This window comes from Salminus brasiliensis, chromosome 19 (genome assembly GCF_030463535.1).
Source record: "Salminus brasiliensis chromosome 19, fSalBra1.hap2, whole genome shotgun sequence".
NCBI lineage: Eukaryota > Metazoa > Chordata > Actinopteri > Characiformes > Bryconidae > Salminus > Salminus brasiliensis.
This window is the reverse complement of record NC_132896.1, coordinates 8,844,319-8,866,556: the sequence shown is the minus strand read 5'-3', so window position 1 is coordinate 8,866,556 and position 22,238 is coordinate 8,844,319. Positions and strand designations below refer to the sequence as shown.

The 22,238-nt window shown below is 41.0% G+C and overlaps 1 protein-coding gene across 4 annotated transcripts; it reads right to left on the bottom strand.

Annotated features, from left to right (window-relative positions):
* Positions 1 to 357: 357 nt before the first annotated feature.
* On the bottom strand, positions 358 to 20,309 carry LOC140541380 (BEN domain-containing protein 4). Of its 4 annotated transcripts, none has more exons than XM_072663988.1 (7): positions 19,775 to 20,309; positions 8,498 to 8,832; positions 7,921 to 8,152; positions 6,522 to 6,613; positions 6,122 to 6,238; positions 4,172 to 4,406; positions 358 to 3,243 (listed from the first exon to the last, which is right to left on the bottom strand). In XM_072663988.1, the coding sequence occupies exons 1-7, from the start codon at positions 20,181 to 20,183 to the stop codon at positions 2,999 to 3,001; spliced, it is 1,665 nt and encodes a 554-aa protein (XP_072520089.1). In that variant the 5' UTR covers positions 20,184 to 20,309; the 3' UTR covers positions 358 to 2,998. The 4 variants fall into 4 exon arrangements, with proteins under 4 accessions (XP_072520089.1, XP_072520088.1, XP_072520090.1 ...); XM_072663987.1 differs by having other exon boundaries at positions 6,495 to 6,613; positions 19,775 to 20,308; XM_072663989.1 differs by lacking the exon at positions 6,122 to 6,238 and having other exon boundaries at positions 6,495 to 6,613.
* Between the last annotated feature and the right edge of the window lie 1,929 nt (positions 20,310 to 22,238).

Here is a 22,238-nt window from a genome sequence, read left to right as displayed (position 1 = left end):
ACATGACATTATACGTAATTCCTGAATTGTACATTGCGTAACATTTTCGTAAACAAACTATTATAGTTTCATTGTAGTCCAAGTAAATCAGAGCACATATTACTGTTCCTTAATTTTAATGTAAATGACAGAAATTGCAGACCTTCCGTTTCTACTCAATCACATAATGTTTCTCATAAATATATAATAACCATTATAGTTAACTGTGGGAAAACTTCCAGTATGTTCTGTCACAAAAACCTCCGCAGTGAGCTCCAAATTTGACATCTTCTGCCATCTAGTGGACGAGGCTTGAAAATGCATTGCACGAGCCTAACAAATCCAGGGCGTATTTAAATTAGAATACGTACGAATGTAGATTTTCCATTGAAATTATTATTAAAAATAAATAAATAAAAATAATTAAAAACAAAAACAGCATTCTTCAAGGAAGATTCTATTGACATTGAGGACAAACAACAGTTTATGGTTTCACAGTGCTCACAGAATTCCTAGAACAGGGTAACTAACTGAGCTACCACGGATATACACAACCACAACAAAGTTGGCTACACACAGCATCACAGGCTTAGACAGTCCTTCTTGGTCATGACCTCAAGAAGAGGATATAGCTCATTTTGTACCCAATTATTTTGGCTAGCTATTTATAAAAAGGGGAAAAAAACAAAACCAAACCAATAAGGTCAGCCAGAAGCATCAGCAGTGGTAAAGTCCCAGCAGACTGGCAACAGTCAGAAAAATTGGCAGTATTTGAAGTTCTGAGTTGCAGACTTTGTCTCTGTTTAAGGCATCTCAAAAAGTCCTTATGCAAAGAATGGTATTTGTACACTGAACCCCAAATAAGTCCACAATTATATGGTTAGACAGATTAAAGATATTTGCAGTTGACTACGCAAAGAATCAGTAGATTCAGTCGGTCACCTTTCCTTCAGCAAACAAATGTATAACATGAAACAACCAGGATAATCTTTATATTGGATCTCCCCTAAGGCTTAATTTAGGGCTTACCAAGCCATCTACACACATCAATAGCCTAGCCTTACTTCCGCCTTCACAAACATGGACGAACGATTCCATCAAACACTGACCATGAAACCGATTTTACCACAACACTCAACATCCGACAACAGAATAAGTGATGGCACTTTGAACGTCCTCATCTATGAATAAACTCTTTGATATGTCATTCATTGTCTATAATGACTTGTAATAATAGCACCTTGATAATATGTGATGCGAATGCACACATAGACTCTCACACTAGGAAGCTCCCTTCCCTATTTACAATGAACATCATTACAATTATTACATTCATATTAATATGTCTATCACATTTTTAACTAAAATAGATTTTTATCTTAGTATGCCCGATTGATGTAGTTTGAGATATGAATGATGTGATCTGACGATTTATGCATTTCTCCCTGCCATGTTCAACCACATACTCAACAACACACTGCTCTCATCGATGACCTGCAAAGAAATCTCTTGGTGTTTACAAGTATGTACAATGCTACCATGGTACAGAAAGCAGGTAGGAATATTTCAGCTCACACTGCAGAGGGTAGAGTGTGTGTATATATATATATATATATATATACACACACACACACACACACACACACACACACACACACACACACACACACATACATACATACATACATACATACATACATACACTCTACCCTCTGCATCTATATTGGTAAAAAAGGCTACTGCTGGGTCAGTGAAGAGAAAACATATGCTTTGTGTGGAAAGGGGGTGTCTGGAAAAGTGTACAGTTATATTTGTTTGTGTATCTGCTTGCCTGTTTGTCTCATCAGGGGGTACTTCTCTTTCTTAGGGGGAAAATTTCACAGAGCAGGATTTCACAGTTAACCAGTCTACCAGGCCAAAAGTGAAGAACGTCCAATATGAGAAAAGGTCAGGGTAATTTTTTACTGGAAAATCCTCACTTCTGTCTTGAAGAGATGGTTTGACCAAAATTTTACTTTACAGAATTTCCCCTGTGCCCTGTATAGCTGATCAACCATGGCATGTCTAGTGTCAAAAGTCTTTAGTGTTAAACTGGAGGTATAAGACTAACATGAAATATATACACTGTATGGAGAAAGGTTTGGGGACTCCTGTTTATTCACTGTTTGTTTAGAAACCAAGGGTATTAGGGGAAAAAAGATTAAAGTACTTTATTGAATTAACTGTGTCTAGACTTTTTACTAGATTTTGGAGCACTGCTGTAAGGATTTGATGGTCACCAATATACCTTATCCTCAACTCACTCCAAAAGTACTGGGTGAAGCACCATCATTTCAGAGAACACAGTTCCACTGCTCCACAGCTCAGTGCTGGAGGCCTTATACCCCTCTAGCCCACACCTATCATTAGGCACGATTAATGCTTTTTCTGCTCCAGAGAGTCCTAAGCAGCTACTTCGGAAATAAGAAATAAACTAGAAATATATATTTTTACACCCTTCAAATTAAAAGTGCTACAAAAAGGGTATTTAAGTGATGCCACAGAAGAACCCTTAAATAACACTTAAAGAACCATTTTGTAATATAAATGCGTGAGGCTTTAAAAGTTCTTCACACTTACACATCTCTATTACAAACATGGAACCCAAAGTGGTTCTTTTATGGCAGTGTTTCTCAACCCTGGTCCTGGAAGCACCCTGCCATGCACATTCTAGTATTGTTCTGGCTCCCAACACATGATTCAACTAATCAGCTCATTAACAAGCCCTTTTAGAATTGCAGGGGCTGTTAAATGTGCAGGGCAGGGTTCTGAAAAACTATCTGTAGCACCCACATTCCTGAGAGTATTCGTGGGCTCTTGCTGGGAAACCCTGTTCTGTGAAATTCTTGGCTTTTGTGACATCATGGATTCAACAATCAGTGACATCACAGGCAGAGCAGTTATGTCATGTAGCTACAACAGTCCAATACAGTGCTGACACTGCAAACAGTCTGCTGGTCCAAGTCCTCCTTAGTGAGATTTAGTCCCCCAGGCCATTCTGTGAACTCTTGAGGTAGAGCTCGTCCTGGGACAGCTGTCCGTCGTAGCCGTCCATGTACAGACTGCTGCCGCTGCTGCTGCTGCCACTGCCGCAGCCGGGAAGGAAGGTTCCAACAGCCCGTCCCTGGCGCGCATGACCCACAGCGTCACTGAACACCTTGTTAATCTGCTCTTCAGACGGCATCCACCAGTCCGGGTTTGACGCACAGTGCATCCGGATAAACTCTGTGGACAGACACATCTGCATTTACACATCTCCATTTACCAGAGGCTCTTATGCCTAGTCAGTCACAGAAAGAGTAAAGAGAGGCAGAGGAGTCTGCGAAGAACAAAATGAGAGAGTGATGAGGGAAAGGACTGAGACGAAGAAAGCAGGTGGGTACAAAGGAAGATGTGAAGAGAAGAGAATGTCCTCTTAACCTCAAGAATTAGTTGAACAGCAAGTGCACAATATGTCCAAATGTTTGTGGACATATTTTGCTACTTTCAGTTAAACTTACTTTCATCATAGTCATGCAAAAACCTTATATCTCAATTTTTGCTGTTTTTCATTTTCTAACATAATGTGAACCTGGCAGATGTTCTTTACATACGTTTGTGATAAACAGACCAATAGAAATGCTCCAAACATGATCTGGAATACAAGCTTCCGCTTCCACTGGAAGAAGGGGGTTTCCTTCTCCTGTAAAGCTGCTAATTTGGAAAATATGTAAAATAAATAAATACATAAATGAAAAAAAAACCTTGGCATGGCAGCGACATTATGTAGATTCTGACACTGTGGGCTTATTTACATCTTGCACTAGATCCCATTTTTTACTTAGATGTGCCCCTAGTGTGATTTTGCAAGCTCAAGATCTAATCTTTGCAAGCTTCATTAGCCTTGTAGCACTAGGGCAAAACTGAAAAAGCAAACTCACATGCTCAACAGACTGACTACATTTGTGGTAAGGAAAAGGTTGTGTACATTTTTTGTTGAACTACTTTCTTCACCCAGAGAATGAACTACAGCAGGACATACCCCATCAAACATTTAACACTCTGCTGGAATGAACACACATAATTCATGCTGCACGTCTCCATGCATATTTAAAAACAGTATTAAAGCTGATTTTAGCTCGCATGCTTTATCTGCCCTGCTGGTTCCACGTACCTCTCAGGCAGGTGACTTTGATGGGGTTGAGTGGCCGCCTCTCTGGTCCTTCGCTCATGATTGAGCGCTTTCTCTTTCCCAATCCACAAGAGTACTTCAGCTCGTCTGTTGTGAAGACAAAGCGAATGAGGTAACGCAGCAGCCGGCGGCCATCCTTTTTTGAGGAGTTCACTGCCTCGTCCCACTGTTTGTTTGTGATGAAGAGAGGGTAGTTTCCTAACAGCTGTTTACTGCCCTGAAGGGTCAAGAGATTTACATTAGACCTTCTGAACCATTTTCAGGTAAAAAACACAGATAACAGATAATCATCAATTAATTATATTAATACTTTCAAAAATCATTTCATACTGTTTAGAAACTACTTTAGAAATATATTTACATTTCTCACACTACTGTGCACTAAATCTGGTTGACCAGGACCAACTACACTCTACATGCACTGAAACATGCTGTTGTGCATGCATATTAATAGTGATTAAATTAATTCATTCACAACAGTAAACATCATGCCCAGCCCTGCTCTCTTAAAAATAAAGCGTTCTTTGAGTGATGCCATCAAATAACCATTTTGGAATGACAGAAGAGAGTCTGAAGAACCTTTAAATTGTAAAGAATGTCTAAATTAACTTAACTTAACTTTTGAACCTTCCTACACAAACATCTATTTTACAAAAATGTTTCTTTAATCTTTTCCTCTATGGAGTCACTCAAAGACCCCTTTGCAGCATCTTCATGTAGATTTAACACAAATATGACTTAATACACATTTTCCTGATTGGTCTGGTGGAATAAGGCCAGCTCTCTTCAACAACTCCACTCTACTAGAGCTGGTCAGTTATTTCAGTCATTTTCGTGGTTTCAAAGAGAACAAGCTGAGCAGATCTAAAGCTAAATTACCCTTAAACACTCAGCTCATATTTTCGACATTTTATCGTCGTCTAGCCAACAGAGCTTATACTCGATAACAGACCATTTCACATGCCTTAAACAGAACATGTTTTGATGATAAAACTTCAAAAAATAAAGAGTCAGCCATGAGGCAGCATTCTGTAATGCTTTCATTTGCATTACTTTATGTAACATTGAGTCAAGGAGCTGTTTCCACAGCCTTAATATAGCTCAACATTTGAATGAATTTTTCACTTCTCTTTTTGGTTTCTGGCGACTATTTAGTGGTCTGAATGCGCCTTAGGTTTACCTATGCTTCTGCTAGGATTCTGTAGTTTTAAACATCAGTTTTGGAAAACAATCCAGTACTGAAAAGACTAATTCTGGGTCAAAGCAGTTCAATCACCAAAGATTCTGTTTCCTATTTCCAGATGAAGTCTAAGCCTTGACTAGATGAGTTTTCTTCTTATAGTGAATTTTTTTATTGCCCCCCCCCCCCCATATTAAATACACAATTGGAGTATAAGCCTAAATGTTCAATACATGAAAAAAGCGCAAATTGTTACAAACATGAAAAACTTTGTATCGTACCATTTTTGACATAATAGGAATCTGTGTGTGTTTTTTTGTGTTTTGTTTAGTTTTTTTTACACATCATGCTCCTAACTGACGAATAATAAAATCTTTTTAAATTGACTTCCACTAAAAATTAAGAAGGCTTTTCCTTCTCCTGTAAAGCTGCCATTTTGGAGAAACTAAGTTTTGGCATGAATGTAACAAGATTCCGTTTCTCTCCCTCATACATATTCATTTGGGAGAGAATGACGCAAAACATAAGTGGAATTACCGGATGTACGCCTGCTTACGCAATCCGTTTGACTCACTAGAGTTTCTCCGCCTCCACAAGGCATAAATGAACAGTAACATCTCAAACACTTACTATTGGGAAACTTCCTTTAACAATAGGAGCAGTCATGGTCGCTCAAAGCATAGGCCTCAAACCCATGCTAAAAGAATTTGCTAACAGAACAACATTTTTTCAGTTCTCAGATATATACGTACGTGAGGAGGCGCAGCGCAAAACGCGTCTTGGTACGGCTGCAATATGCGCTCACAATCCGCATTAATGATTCCAGATATTTTTTGATCTGGAGTAGAATTACACCCCTGAAGGATGTCCTGGTGGGAGAGAATTTCATTCATTAATACCACTATTTCTTTATCATTGAACTTGCAATTTTCTCTTTTCTCCCAAGCTTGTTGACGTTTCCACCATTTCACTAAACCCTGCGCCACAAACACCAATAGTCGGTGGTCCTATTCACAGTTTGCATTATTAGCTACAGCCTCAAAAAACTGAACATCAGACGCACTGCGAGCGCATACTGCGGTCGCGTCAAGGCACTTTTAGTGCTGCGTCTTCTCACTTACGTACATCTGGCCCAATGTCTGGATCTCTAACCTCCGTGAGCTGCTCCTCAGTGGGGGGTGGCGTGAACTGGTTATACTGTTGCAGGACTGTCTTAAAGTAATCCAGCACTGTCTGACATGGCACTGCAAGACACACAAACATACACAAATGATATGATCAGTAATGAGACCATTCTAACACTAATGAGCTTTTACAGCCTCCTGCCTCTTAAATGATGAGCGACATTTTATTACAATTCTTTAAGAACTGATTCAATGCAAAGGAAAGATCAACCAAATTCAACTTGATTTGATTAGATTTTGATGTTCCACAATTATTTTTACACTTATGTTTATTTTAGTTGTGTAACACAGAATGTATACTTATGTAGGGCTGCCGTGATTAATCTCTGTAGTCAATGACATTGACGCTGAAAAAGTGCCAACCTTAATATTTTAAGCCGATGCATCATTCTAACATTATCTTAATTTTTTTGGATTAGCTTTAGCTTCTAAGGTCTCTAAAATATTCAGTTCAAATAACAAATAACAATGTTATGTAAATTGCTCCATGAGGGCAGTCGTTTTTGACCTGGGGAAATAGGCTTTTAAAAGTTTCCAAAGTATCGAAAGTATGAGAGAACCTGAAATTAGCTTGAAATTAAAAGGTGGTTTGTACAAAGTTTCGAAGGCCTCACATGACGCACAAACACCTGAAGAGAAAACACGCAGGCCACCTTGAAGGTATGAGCCAGCTTTTGGTAGGGAAGCTCTTTAAAATCGTTGTTCTTGTAGCTGCTAAATGCACTCGTTAGTAAAGCCGTACATTCATCTATCCATCTCTCATTCATCTGCCAATCTCCAGTGAATATGTGACCAATATAAAATGTTAAGGCTAGAATCTGGGCTTTTACGTTGACCTGATGGTGCCAGTGTGTGGGTTCATGCGATTTAGGCTTGACTGAATATTAACCATATGTAATGACTCTATTACAGCACATTTGTCTGTGTAGGGAATGGCATGAATACAATAGATCACAAACTTTGATATATATCCACTGCACTGCTGACTGTTATGCTTAAGTTCTTGTTTAAACTGACAGTTTTGCACCTAATATGTAAACCTTAATTTACCTTTGTTGGAGGAAAATCAATCATTTAGATTAATTGACTAAACAAAATAATCGACAGATTAATCATAAAAACAGTCATTAGTGCCAGCTCTGCACTTATGCCATGCACTCAAAGGTATGCACCTATGAAATAGCTATATAAAAATAAGGTATTACACAATAATATCAAAAACATAGAAGACACTGTGAGACGTTACAGAAATGTGTCTGGAGGATCAAGAGTGCATGCTTTACTGATTATTATATGTCAAAATTGATGTGGTTCACCTGCCACCTTCTGATCTATGGCTTTAAGGACATTTTGAGGTGGTGATGTACCTGGAATGCTTTCTAGCTTGTGTCGGAGCTCCTCATTTTCCTGCTGCAGACTCAGTACCTCCTGCTCTAGCTCTATACAGCGCGGACAGCAGCCTTCTTCCTCCTCATCGGGTAGGGTTGAAGAAGGGTGGCCGTATGACTCTGAAGGTGTGGGTGAACTCCAGCCACCCAGGTTGTGGGGTGGTGACCCAGGGGCGGCAGGCTGGCGCTCAGGTTGGAGGCGGGAATCACTCTGTGAGTAAGGGTGGGCAATATAAAAGCATGGTATCATTATCAAGAGACCTTTTCACAATATGCCCTTGTAAGTATATCATGGATATCATCTGTACTTTTCTAAAGTTCAACTGCATCTGCTGAACCCACATCATTAAAAAAGCATCATTATTTTAAAAAAGGTTCCTGTTCTTTCTTAAATTTCCACACACATTAGGAAAAGAAATCACTGTCCTTAAAACTAAATGTGCCACTGCTGTTCAATGTGTACTGAATACAACTTGTTCTCAGAAACAATTCATCAAGGAAATTTAAGTCTTTTAGTAGGATAATGTCCCATTTTTGTCACATCTCTCACTGTTACCTGTGTGGCCTGCGCTCCGGCCAGCAGGTAGTTCTGCAGAGACTCAGTAAAGACCTGAAGGAGGTTTGATGTCTGCTGCTGGCCCCACTGTTCTCCACTACGCTGGGGCGAGTTCTGGGCCACTGACAAATCCAGATCCTCCGGCTTGGGCTTGGTCTCTAGCGGCTCTGACTCAGACTGGCAGCCGACTTCCTGTTTGATGACTGTGGAGATTGAGGAGGACGGAGGGCTGAGGGGTGGCGGAGGTGGGGGTGGCAGCAGCCTGCTGTTACCATTCAGCAGGCTAAGCACACGACTGCACTGCTGCGCAAAGGCGTCCAGGATCAGCCGGTTTTCTGCAAAAAGCAAAATGAATGGAGGGATTAATTTCTTGAAACAGGATTATTATTTAGTCCTAAACCTCTAAAGACTTACCATACAGAACATTATACCATACCTATTATTCTTTATTCAATAACCTTTGTGCGTGGTTTGTGACGGTCACTGAATAATGCATGATAGTTTTTGAATAATTCATGATAGTCACTGAATTATTCAGGAATCAACATGAATTATACATTACTAACATGCATTATTCAGTAACTACTATGAAGCATATGTAAATTGTAGACAGTAGTGCATGATGGGGGGCACCAGCAACTGGCCTGACCTATTTTTCGACTTTCGACTAAAAGACGCAATTCTACACAATCTGTTGCTTGAAAATGTAAATCTAGCCAATCACGCTGTTCTCTGCACAGTGAGCTATGACAGGATTTGTGGTAGCAGATCAAATGAAGAGTGATTTTTAAATCAACGTAGGCTACAGTTATTGACTGTAAAACAATAGCCAGTTTGTAGATGTGTGTGGGTGTGTGACAGGGGGCCTAAATGCCAAACGCCATCTATTAAAACTACAAAAAAGTTTTTAGTTTGGGACCACATGTAGCCAGACTTGAATTTGTTATGTGGTGAGCTGACTATTGTTCTGTGATATACCTATGAACCTATGGTCTAAGTCACTTGATTACTGAACTGAAGTACGGGCCCACATGAAGACCATTTAGATGTAAGAGGTCGGAAAATACAACAGTAGGTTTAGGATGTTTATCCTTAGGAGGTAATTTGAGGTTGGTATTGTGGCTGAAGTGTTTAAAATACATGAGAATTCATAAGACAAATGAATCACAATCATGACTATTTTTTTGCTTCGTTGTATAAAAGCTTAAGTCGCTTTAAGGGATTTGATGCTGATCTTCCATACTGTTAAATCCCAGCTCATTGTAAAGCTTTAATGGAGACAAGCACAGAAAAGGTAAATGTCAACAGTGAGCTGTGTGCAGTGAGAGGCATGTGTGCAGGTCTCTCTGTGTCTGCACCTCTCTCCGTCTCCCTCTCTTTCCCCTCAAATCTCTCTGATCAGCAACAGCTCAATTCCCTCTAGCCACAAGATATTACAGGAGGCCAAAGTGGGAATACTCACACACTCACACACTCACACACTCACACACTCACACACTCACACACTCACACACTCACACACACACACACTCACACACACACACACTCACACACACACACACACACACACACACAACTTTATTAGATAAATCCACCTTGCAGTTCCACTCACTGGCCACTTTATAAGCCCTACCTACCTCACAGGTTCACTATATAAGTGTACAAATACACACTGGATTCCATCTGCTGTTTATGAGCCAGTAAACCAGAATGTAAACAAGAACACACAATACAGACACACAACACCCACTTCATTAGAAACCCCTGCCTTCTACTTCCACGTATACCTTATGAACTCCACCTACCTTGTAGGTTCACTATGCAGAGGTACATTTACAGACTGGGGTCCATCTGTTGGAGCACAATTTGTCAGCTGGCCTCTACCCCATTCATCATGGTTCAGTTTCTGACCACAGGGCCACTATTGACCAGATGTTATTTGGCTGGAGGACACTTTTCAGCACAGTAGTGTGACACTGCTAGGTTGAGAGTGGTTAGCCACTCAAAAAAAAAAAAAAAAAAAAAGGAACTTCCAAGAGCAGCCTGGTGAGTAGAAATGGCCTATGATGAAAGATGAGAGGATGGCAAAAACATGTTTTGTACATGGTAACAGACGGGCTCCAGACTGTAAACGAACACCAGCAAGGTGGGGCTATAAAGCAGCCTTTTTATAATACAGTGTCTGGTGACTGCACATACTCTACACAGACTTTATTGGCTTTGGGCCAATAATAGATATTATCGAATATAAATAGAAATAAGTTTAAGGGCCAAAAGCTTTTTTGCGTATTTCATTCCAGTTTGTTTGGACATACCGATAACGGTCATCATTTGTTTGTACACAACCATTTTCTAACACTTTAAAATAGAACAGGCTGTTTTTGTTACTGTGCCTTCAAGATTTGTATGCAAATTAGCGCTGCCCGGATTGGCTGCACTGCACTGTGCCGCATTCAAGAAGCAGAGTGCTCCATAGACCTTTGGCCTGAATGGTAGAGACGATGCTGTAAGCTGAATATGTGAATATATGTAAATTGGTTTTCATGACATCTGACTGTTTTGGCAGCTTAGGACTATATGGACTGGAGTGTAAAGGGTACATTTTTACATTTTAATTTTAATAACAGTCCAAGAGTAAAAAGGTAAGGCTCCAACACTCTTAAATACATGTGGTACTTAACTGAATCTGGATCATGATATTTCTGCGGTCAATAACTGACTGTCTAAATATACATCATCATCAAAAATATTCTTCTGTTAAGAATGGGGTGTACCAGTTCACCCATCATGTCTGTTGAACCAGACACACAGATTTGGACCTTTATGGAACAGTGGACAGTCAAGTGTCGTGTCCTGCCTTGACATGAAGTGCAAGGATTGTGGAAGAGTAGACTAAAAAAGACAGTATCTCAAGAGACTGATGTAATCCTGACCTGACAGTTGGTTGACATAAGGACATGTAACCAAGTACATATATGACTAAAGAATGCACCTGTAGCGCATGCACACAACACACCCAACAAAAGACTTTTTTGTGTTTAAGTGCCAAGTGTAGAAATGATACTGTACAGAACTAGCAAAGGTTCAGAAAAGGAAAACAGCTACCAAGCCCAAAAGCACAGGTATGTGTGCCAGATATACAGAAAACACATTGTTTCACATAAATAAGTGTTCAAATAGTCAAGCATATAATGCACTTTTAGAGTAGAACATCTAGAAGCAGATTATAGCTGTGAAGTGATTACATGCTATCTCCATTCCAACGTTCTCTCACAACTGTTAGGAAGTGGCAGAGCTTCCCTGCTAAATAACTGCTTCATCTTCTTTAACAACTCTGAATTTCTTCCAGCTCATTCCCTGGTGCGTCCCCCTGATGTGCGTTAGGGTCCCCAATAGTTAAAAACACACCTATCCAGAGAGCAGAGACACTGACTGCTGTGTCCCCCACCTAAAAAACTTCGGATCGCCCTGTAGTCAGAGACTGAACAATGCTGAATGGGGTAGGGGCCAGCTGACACATTATGCATGACAACAGATGGGCTACAGCATGTATTGTGTGCCTGTTTAGTGGACCTACAAAGACTGCATATTCTTCCCAATCTTAAAGGAAATTTGAGCTGAGGCTGTTACTGCTCAATGAATGCTCAGTGCTTATTTGGAAGACCAGAAGAAACTGTGACGTGTTCATATGACATTTCTATTTTCTAATATTACATATTATTATTAATTTATTTTAAAACAACCATTAATACAATTTTCATCATCTTTATTAACTCCTTAAACCATTTCAGACATGTCGTGTCTGGTTCTGTGATTGATTGTGGTTGCTAAAAAAATCTAGAAAGTTTTCCCCTGTTCATCCAGAATGTTCTGCCTCCATCCACACTGTTCTAGAATGTTTATCAATTCACACTGTTCTAGAATGTTCTTATTCCATCCACACTGTTCTAGAATGTTCTCACTCCATCCACGCTGTTCTAGAATGTTCTCACTCCATCCACGCTGTTCTAGAATGTTCTTATTCCATCCACACCGTTCTAGAATGTTTATGTATTTACAATGTTCTAATCAATTTACATGTTCTAGAATGTTCTCACTCCATCCACTTTGTTCTAGAATGTTTATCTATTTACAATGTTCTAATCAGTTTACATGTTCTAGAATGTTCTCACTCCATCCACACTGTTCTAGAATGTTGTCTTACACCAGAATACTGTTTCATTTTCACAAACACCAGCATTAGATGGAATGTTATCATTAACTGTGTGTTCTAGCTTTAAGAACATGTAAAGTTGGCCTAGACTTCAGTTCCTCACTTTCCTAACTACTCTACTTTCATATTAACTACTGTCTCATTAGTAGCTACTGCTAAGTTACTTATAATTATTACTGATCATGAAAACATAAGATCAACACATAGAATAATTGTAGGGTACTGAGGATTAGTCATGATAATTCTTCTGAAGTAAAACTGCATCTGCTTTAAATCTTCTGTGGTAACATCCCAGTCTCTGTAATTAGGCCTTACCATAATTCACTTTAACTCTGACAACAATGAAACCCTTTCATGCATGTTTGACTAAATCTTGTTCAGCCTCTTCCTGGTGCCGGTTGCACAAGGAGGATGGAGTTCCCCTTTCTGTTGCTGAGCACTGGCTCCTCTCAGGTTCTCTTCCTCACTGTAACTCTAAGACTGAAACTCTGCCACCATCGCCTTCATTCTGCTCAGATGGATCAGGCTTGAAACATTTTAAAGCTCGATGCTGCAGGCTTATTATTCATTTATTCATCTTAAGGCTTATTATTGAGGAACTAGGCCAGCATGAATTATTAACTATGATGAATTATTCAGGAACTATGATGAATTATTTACACTATGAATTATTCAGGAGGCTAACTATAATAAATTATTCAGTGACTATTTTTAATTATTCACCAGCATGAATTATTCAGAATCTGTACTGAATTATTTACTATGCTGAATAATTTAGTAACTATCATGAATTATTCAGTAACTACTGGAAAAACTGAAGTGCAAGCTCTGAAGTTACGAAAGTGGGGCACTGAAGTGTAGGCTGTGTACAGTGTGTACGGCTCTTTGCAGGTTTGGCAGTTTTCTAAGCGATGCTGTTTACTGTGAAAAGCTGCACTACCAGTAAAGCCCGATTGATCTGGAATTTGAATTGATTCACTAATCAAAACAGTGCAGTTCCTCCACACTACCAGCATATCCATCCCCCCCCACACACACACACCTCTGCCCCTGCCCCCTTCCCCCCTCCACTCCGGCCTGAAGCCGCACGGCCGTCTCTAATGTCTCATGGAAGATGATTATGAATTTGTCGCTCTCACACAAAGGCACAGGGCAAGCAATTATGGGATGCGTGCAGTTGCCGTGGCAGCCGTGTGACGGGCGTCTGCAGTTGCTGAGACGTGTCTATCGGGCGCGAGCAGATGTGGCGATTTATTAATATGCACAGCGTCTCTGTTTACTCCCACCGAGATGTGTTTGATAATATCCTTCCCCTCACACTCCTCTTTTCCTTTCCTGCTCACCCGCCCTCCCCCCCTTTCCTCCTCTGGTCTCCTCACACACTCTTTCTCTCCTTTTCCCTCCCTCCCTCTCTTCTTTCCCCCTTCCATCTCACCCACTTTCCTTCTGTCATTTGCTCCCTCATTCTTCCTCTCCTTCTTTCTCCTCCCTTGCCGTCTGCATCATGCCATGCAGAGAGCTCCCTGAAATTTCATTAAACACAACATGCTCCGCAGAGCGAAATTTATGAGCCTCATTTGTTTTAATCACAATCTCTTGCGAGATTGGGCGAGCTCTGAAATGTAATTTTGCTTTATTGCACAGTTTCCAGAGTCTTGTTATTGGCGTGCTGCATCTCAGAAAAACGCCAGCGATTCCATCTGCGTGCCCAAAAAGCAAGTACACAGCTGAAGTGTTTTCATACATTACAACTCAAACACAAGGTGCAATCGCCTCAGACGGCCTCTGGCATTTCTAACAGGTCACCAGCCTCACTCCATCAGCTTTCATACAGTTGAAATACCACCCTAAATGAATTCACAACACATGCCTCACCTTCCCTGACCAACAATCTAATCCACAGAGAAAGACCGTTCACCTGGCAACATTTAAATCCTTTACACCTGCAATCAGCAAGAATACACACCTTTTTCTGACCAGCACGTATCCTGTCTTTTGTTATGCTGCAATTTTGATTGATGAAGATGAATGAGGACAAAAAGGAGTTCCTGTTAAAGCAGGTATACCCAGTTTAGACTGTGACTCAAAGCAGACCCACAGCAGCACTATATTAGTTTCTATTGATTTATTAATTACTACCTCACTGATGCAATATAACACTTGCTAGTTCAAAAAACACAAGGCTTCAATGCACAGTGAATACACAGTAAGTAATACTAGCCAATTTATGGACGGATTCTAATATTAACACAATGATACATTTATATTTCAAACCAAAAAAAGCCAAAAAGCCAAGCCCATTAACAGCATTAAGGACGTCTGAAGTGACTGGTGATGTGTGGACTGTCTCTTCTACTCCTGCCTTTCCTCGTTCCTCTGCCAAATGCACATTCATGTGAATCATTAATGAGATACACAGGGGCGGTGAATGTTAGTATTACTATGTGTGGCTGCTCTACTGCCGTATGTGCTCTCCATCATCCTCCATCACTATTTTAACCAAGAACAATGTTTTTTATAAATATAAAATACAAAAATGAAGAAACTGAGGTGTTTGGAAGTCCAAATAAGCCCAATAATCAACATCTTTTTAAAGACATTGTATAGGGGCTGTTATAATCTTCCTAAGCAGCCTTGCAATCCATGGAAGAAGAAGAAGGGATGCACAGAACCGGGCATTCACGTTTGGAAATAACTGCAGTGTCATATTTCAGTCCTGTGGAAATGATGTGCATATTGGAGTGTGGACCTTGTTTATATGAGTGAGTCTGGTCCTTCAGCATCTCACTGATGTCAAAATTATCGGATCTACAAAACCTCACGCCTATCCTATTAGTGCTCTGTTTGAGACAACAGGATACAAGCTTTCTGACCCACTGCAGACGCTTTGATAGTTTGTGAAAACGCCTGCTGATATCAAGAGCTCTAAAAGCATATCACATCAGCAGTGACGCAGCACATAGTTATGAAGTGTTCATTTGTCCTGTTAATATGCCGTTAGGTCGGACACAGATTTCACAGCAAACTCTGATTGCCTCCTTTACAATTAGCTGTTCTGCCACACTGTAACAACTGCCTGCTTCCGACAGTTCCGCAAACCAACACATTTCTCACATCTATCACAGTACCATGTCTCTCTCAGAGCAGCTGTCTATACCTGCACAACCAGCAACTGCCTGTAACGAATTCTGACACTCTCACTCTCTCTCTCTCTCTCTCACCCACACACACACATACACAAGGCATGTGGCAATATATCAGACATCCTTATTTGCATTCATTTATATAGAAAATTAAAACTCTGGTACCTGATCTTTAAAATCAAACACAGGGTATAGTCTAAGCTCACCTGTTTGATGCAATCCTATTTCTAACACACCTCTCTTCAGTATACAAAGCTGAGACACTTACTCTAACTTCTAGATTCTCTCTGAAGGCTAAGAAACTAGCCTAAACATTTTGATTTTGTGAGTGTAATGTTCAATGTCCCAAATGTTCCATCACACACTTAAATAAACTCCACTTAGACCACAATACAGCAGCTGGCGCTAAAGACACTCAGTTCCTTCGACAATACTGACCCTGTGTTATTCTAGTTAGACTGGCAACCAGTCAAATTCACACTGAAATCACTGCTAATACAGGAATCTTAAATGATCAAGACTTCAACACCACAGCTTCTACAATCAGAAGGAACAGGCTTACTGCTCATGTAAGATGGTAATAAAAGGCCTTTGTGGAATAGCTTTCTCTAGATCAAGCCTTCTGCAAACGCACAGCAATCAGACGTGCTTACAATACGTATAACATGTGGAGTTAGGCAGAAGCGGGCTGTCCTAGCGTTGGGAAAAAAAAATGTCCAGCTGGCCCATGTGAAGAAACCGGATAACTAAACAGTCAACCTAAAGTCAAAAGCCAAGCGTACATTCCTGCAAAAAACTACCTGGGGCCTGAATTACTTTGCATAGTAATGCATACCTGAAGCCTGCATTACTTCATACAGGATCATACCAAATCATTATGCTTAAGACAGGGCAGCCCAACCCTAGTCCTGGTCCAAACCCTCATGCAAGTATGGCAGCAACCTCTTAAGTTTACAGGTTCCTGACCTTTTTGATTGGGAGGATCATGCGTGTTATATTAGGGCTGGGAACTTTGGAGGGTGAGCAGATCACCAGGGGTATGGATTGGCTGACTGACTTAATACACATTTTGCCCAATACTGGCTTTATCAGTCGAAATACCAAGAACACTAATGGTTGTTAGTGTAGCAGTATGATGTCTCTCTCTAATACACAGGAGAATTCTAAACTCAATGCAGGAAAAACTCTCCCTTATTTCTTATAGCTTTTCTGATTTTACAAGGCTGGACTTGATCATACCACTGAATGCTGAGAAAGCAGCCCAAACCTTATGGTTACATTTTCGCTTGTTCTTTGTCAACCTACCATACGGCATCCTCCCGAGGTCCACAAGCTCCTGCTGTACCAGTGTTTAAACCAGCCTGATGACCTGCTGCTCGCGGACCATGAACTGCTTAATAACAACCTCCAACAACCCCCTCCTGACAGTGAACCACACGCTACATGCAGCCTCTGCATCTGCCGCCATCCAGCAACCCCTGCATTTAACCTCTCCACACCTACATGACTCACTCTGATCCAGCCACACCTTTATAATGATCTCCAAACAGGACCACATCATTATTAGGCTAAACATCTCTCTTCGTCACTCTAAGCGGCCTTCATGATTAACTCAGTAACTCTGTTTAGGTGGCCTAAATTGCCCTTATCCTGAATCACTGTGATTTGCTAATTGGTAATTTACCTCACTGCTTTGCTTTGAAAACTGCAGTACTCCCAATACAATAATTAAAGCAGTACTTTATCTGAACGTTCTTTTAAAACGTGAAACACATTAGAAGCCTCGCTTGTTATTCATTTAATCTTGTTTAGCTCAATCGTGTGTAGATTTGGGCGTCATCACGCTAATAAAGTGTTAATAAAATGATAAATACATGCTGTTAATTGATTTTCTTCTTTGTATTAAGATTATAAATCTCACTGGTAAAAAAACGATGTCTTTTTCTCCCATTACTGTTCATAGGAGGTTTCTCCTTCTTCTTGTATTGATTTGCCCATGCAGTTTCATCAGAGACTGAGCTTTGTCAGCTTAAAGTAGCACCAAGCAAGATGATGTAAACTTGTAAACAGGTCCTTCTGTCTCAGCTTACTTTTCTGATTTGTTATTGGCTAAAAACTACACATTAGTTCATTTATTTTTCATTCTAATTGTTTTTTGCCAAGACATGGTTCAAATCAAGTTTTAAACTGGAGCTATGAGGTTATTGTAGCTAACAAACAATACAAGTCTATAATCACCCAAATACTTTCTGTAAATACATGCTCACACACTCAATCGCATCTAGGTGTTCCTTAAGGTTGTGGAGACTTGTCAGTGTGGTTCATGGTACAGTAAGTTTGCCTGTGAACTTCCATAAGGCTGTGAAATACATAAAACCCTCAATACTGGGGTTAAATGTTTTACACAACAGCAAAGACCTGGATGAGGTCTGAACAGGTTGAGAGAAGCAGGCATGTATTTAGGTGAAATGTGGGTTTAACTACTAGTGTTTGTTAACCACATTAGCTTCACAGACAAAAAACATCTACACCATACATGTGGCTGTTCGACTAATTCAGTATATTTGGAAAATTGTGCACAGTTGATTTTTTGCCAAATCCCCCCTTAAAACTAGAAACACAATCCAGATGACAGCTAAAATGAAGCTCACATGGTTGCAATAGCCGACTCAGGCACACTTATTCCTCAGCTCTTATTCAGGCCAGCTGGGTTTGGAACTAAACATTGGTGGAATTGAGAAAAGAGGAAGAGAGTTGCTGTTGACCCAGAGCACAACATCTAGCTTACTAACTTGCTTAGCTAGCTGGGTAACTTTTGCTCTATGAAGCAGGACGAAGGCAGGAAGCATGATTAGAGCCTGAGAATCGAGTTTATTTACATGCACATGTAGGTAAACTTGTACGGTTAGCTAACCAGTTATTAAATGCTTAGGCCAGGTTTAAGGAGGCTAGATCTGTTGGGGATCTGAGGCTGCGGTGGTAGAGTGGGGCTCCATAGCTATCACACTTTAGCCATGTTCACATAAACACAGACCATGATATCCCATACATACATTACCTAGTTCACAACCTGAGACAGACCTAGTCTTCAATTTGGACTTTGTGGATTTGTGCAAATCGGAGTATTTTTCCAACAACACTTCATTCAATCTTCTCTGACTTCAATCATTTTGTTTCTAATTTGCATTTATATTTCTGTTTCAGTTTGCTACACCTATAGATGCTGGATGCAGTGAAAAGCCACTGCAGTTTTCTAAAGATGGTATTTTAGTAGTTTCAGACCTCTTTCTTTTCATTCCCAGTCGTTTGTCAAAAGATAGTTTCACTTCTAGCTGAATTTAAGTAATAACACTTTACTTCAGTATGGGTTTATCTACTCTACCCACCTCTGCTGACACCCAGAATCAAGACTGTCGTGACTGTAGGCCACAGTCAGTTCATCACTGTGCAGAACTTCCTGCCTTTGGATCTTGAGTAAAAACACCACTGTAAAGAAGCTGGGGATAAACTATGGTGAAAAACTTCACATTCAACTAAAAGCAAAACTGGATTTGTGACACGCAGTGAAATGGCTGGAGCATGTTCAATAACTCAGAGGGTTATTTTTAGTTTTACTCACTGTTATAGCTACTAGCTATGAATTAGGGCACTTTCACGTCAGGACTCTAGTCTGAAATGTTTAGGAGTCTCGCTCCCCGTTTCTTACTTTTGACTCCCTCTCTCGCTCACAGCCATGTTTCTCTGAGAAATATGGATTCAAAAACAACACAGAAACACACCAGTGACTTTCAACAGGACACCGCCAGTGGCAATCTCCAAACTAGCCTGACTGAGCAACGTAGCTTAAGTACCGTGGTGTGCTTCTGCGCGCTCTGATGGTTCATAAGCCGAACTTCCTCGCGTGCGCGTTGGGGCTCTTACCTGGGCTGATGCCGTAGCTGCAGTCTGGAGCTTGTTGGCTGAGCTCGGTGCGGCCCGGGGGCAGCGTGACCCTCCTGCGGCCGCAAAACATTGGAGGTGGCGCGGGGCTTCCAGGAGGTCCGCCGACGCTGCTGGGCCTCGCACTCGCGTCGCAGGGGAGGCGCTGCAGCTGCAGAGGGTGCTGGTGTGTGTATAGCGGACCGGTCGCGAGCTGCTGCTGCTGCTGTTGTTGTTGTTGCACGCGCCCTACGCCGTCCCCCGCCTGCGGGATGTCCACCATGGTGGGTCTGTCTCGCCTCGCCCTTACAATCGCGCGCTTAGTCGCAAGCGACCTGAGGGCGCTGTACGGGCTCCGCTGCCGCGGGCACACGCCGAGACCTTCGTCTGCAGACAGCATCTCCTCGTCCATGCCGCGCGCGAGCTGCTGTCGGTAAAGTCGCTTCAACGTGACGTGACGCCGCTCTCGGTCCGGACGGATTGTGAACACTTCTTTTTTCTCTCTCTCTCTCTCTCTCTCTCTCTCTCTCTCTCTCTCTCTCTCTCTTTCACTCACACACACACTCACACACACACTCACACCACACTCTTAACTCTGCGAGAAAGAGGAGGAGGAGGAGGAGGGACTTTACTGACAGGTCACTGCTCCAATCCCCTGGCGGGATGGATGCGGGGGTGGGGTGAGGTGGGGGGCTTTTGTCTGCACACAGAGGGAATGGGGAGCGCAAGAGGAGGGGGGTAACGTCGGCAGCTGCACGCTCCGTCTGGAGCGCGGGGGTTTAAGGGGGAGGGGGGGGGGGGGGGGGGGGGGTTAGGGGGGCATCTGCACCACAGTGGGAGTGTCGAACACAAGAGGGGGTTTATGATATTAAGAGGGAAGCTGGAGGACGTCCATGTTTTTGTGACAAAGCCTCGAGACTCCTTCACTAAGACTGAGTCAAAAATAAAGTGGCAACGTGGAGACTATGACTATACAGACTATAGCCTGTAGAAATGCCCCACAGCTAGTCCCATATTCTCGTACATGGCAGCTTTACTTAGCTGCGCATCTTGTGTGTTACTGATGGGACTGAAAGTGTCAAGGAGCTTCGGCAGCGTGTAGGTCATCTGCATATGCAAACTCAGACAAACGCCAGTGTTTGTCACAGAGGCAAGACCTGAGATGTACAGTTACCAAAACAACGTTACCTTTAAGCACAAATACGCAGTCAAGTTTGGGCTTCTGACTTTCACACTGCTTACAGTAATAGTTTAGATACATGCTGATGTGCTCCACCTAACCAAACCCCAACGTTTAATCCACATGCAAATCAGGGAATTTGATTACCCCCAGTATATCACAGTGTTCATGTTTTCAGTATACCAGGGTTATTTGGTCCCCATACAATGCTAAATACATGCCATGGCCACACACACACACACACACACACACACACACACACACACACACACACACCATTTCTCTGTACATTAAGCAACATTTTCCCCCCACTGCTGCACACAGCAAAAAGGCCACTAGAGGGAGACCTAACAGCATAAATGGCAGAACTACACATTAACACACCATGGACAGAAATTCTCCTCAGTAGCCTGAACCGTATTGAACAGCATGAAAAATAACTGTCAACACGGGAACATATGCTTTGCTTATAAGTGCCGCATTTGGGCGAAAAACGTCTTTGTTGTTTGGGCCTCTTGTTTAATATTGTTTAATATTTCTGTTTTTGGCTGAAGCAAAGTTTTAGCTTTGCTTAAATGCATTAATAATTACTGTCTAATTAAGTAGAAATATTTGTGCATTTGCGAAGATTTGGACTACTAAAATTTAAAAAGAAATAGAAAAAAACAAAAACAAAAAAAAATATTTAATCATTTACTACACGAAAAACAAATATAATGTTTACAGATTTTTCTAATTTTTTCTTATTGTAATAGTCTTTTTATACGCATAAGAAAATACCATGTCTATTACAGCCAAATGTGCATTTTAGGGAGCAAGATAATAATTATAATAATAAATAATAATATTAATAAATGATGAAAACGACAGTGTCCATTTTAGTTTCCATAGTCCAGTTATATGTGATGTTTTATATGAAATCCACCGCATCTACACTGGTCTTATTCACGAATAATTATTGACATTTACATTTAGGGAATTTAGCATGACTTACAAAAGTGCTTTGCTGTTTGCTTAAGAATGACCTCAGCTAGTTTGAATAGACGAAAAATTCAAAGCTACTTCTAAGTTTTAGAATTAGGTATAATTTAGGGATACTTATAGATAGACAATTGTGTACAGTGACATGAATAATGTCACCCCTGAGCAACTAAGACGTTTTTTACTTCTCTAAATTAAAAAAGCGATAAAACAAGAGGCGACACCAGAGGTTTCTGAAGTGACATAACAGGTGGTTTCTGACCAACCCCGCCTCTGTGTAATACTTCATACTCACAGTATATGTGT

Bases quoted from the DNA above. Each gene is read 5' to 3' on its own strand.
- LOC140541380 (XM_072663987.1), bottom strand. From the start codon at position 20,183: ATGGACGAGGAGATGCTGTCTGCAGACGAAGGTCTCGGCGTGTGCCCG. The intron at 8,833-19,774 runs GTAAGAGCCCCA...TGCTTTTTGCAG, and splicing joins CAGCTACGGCATCAGCCCAG to AAAACCGGCTGATCCTGGAC. The intron at 8,153-8,497 runs GTAACAGTGAGA...CCTTACTCACAG, and splicing joins CCGGAGCGCAGGCCACACAG to AGTGATTCCCGCCTCCAACC.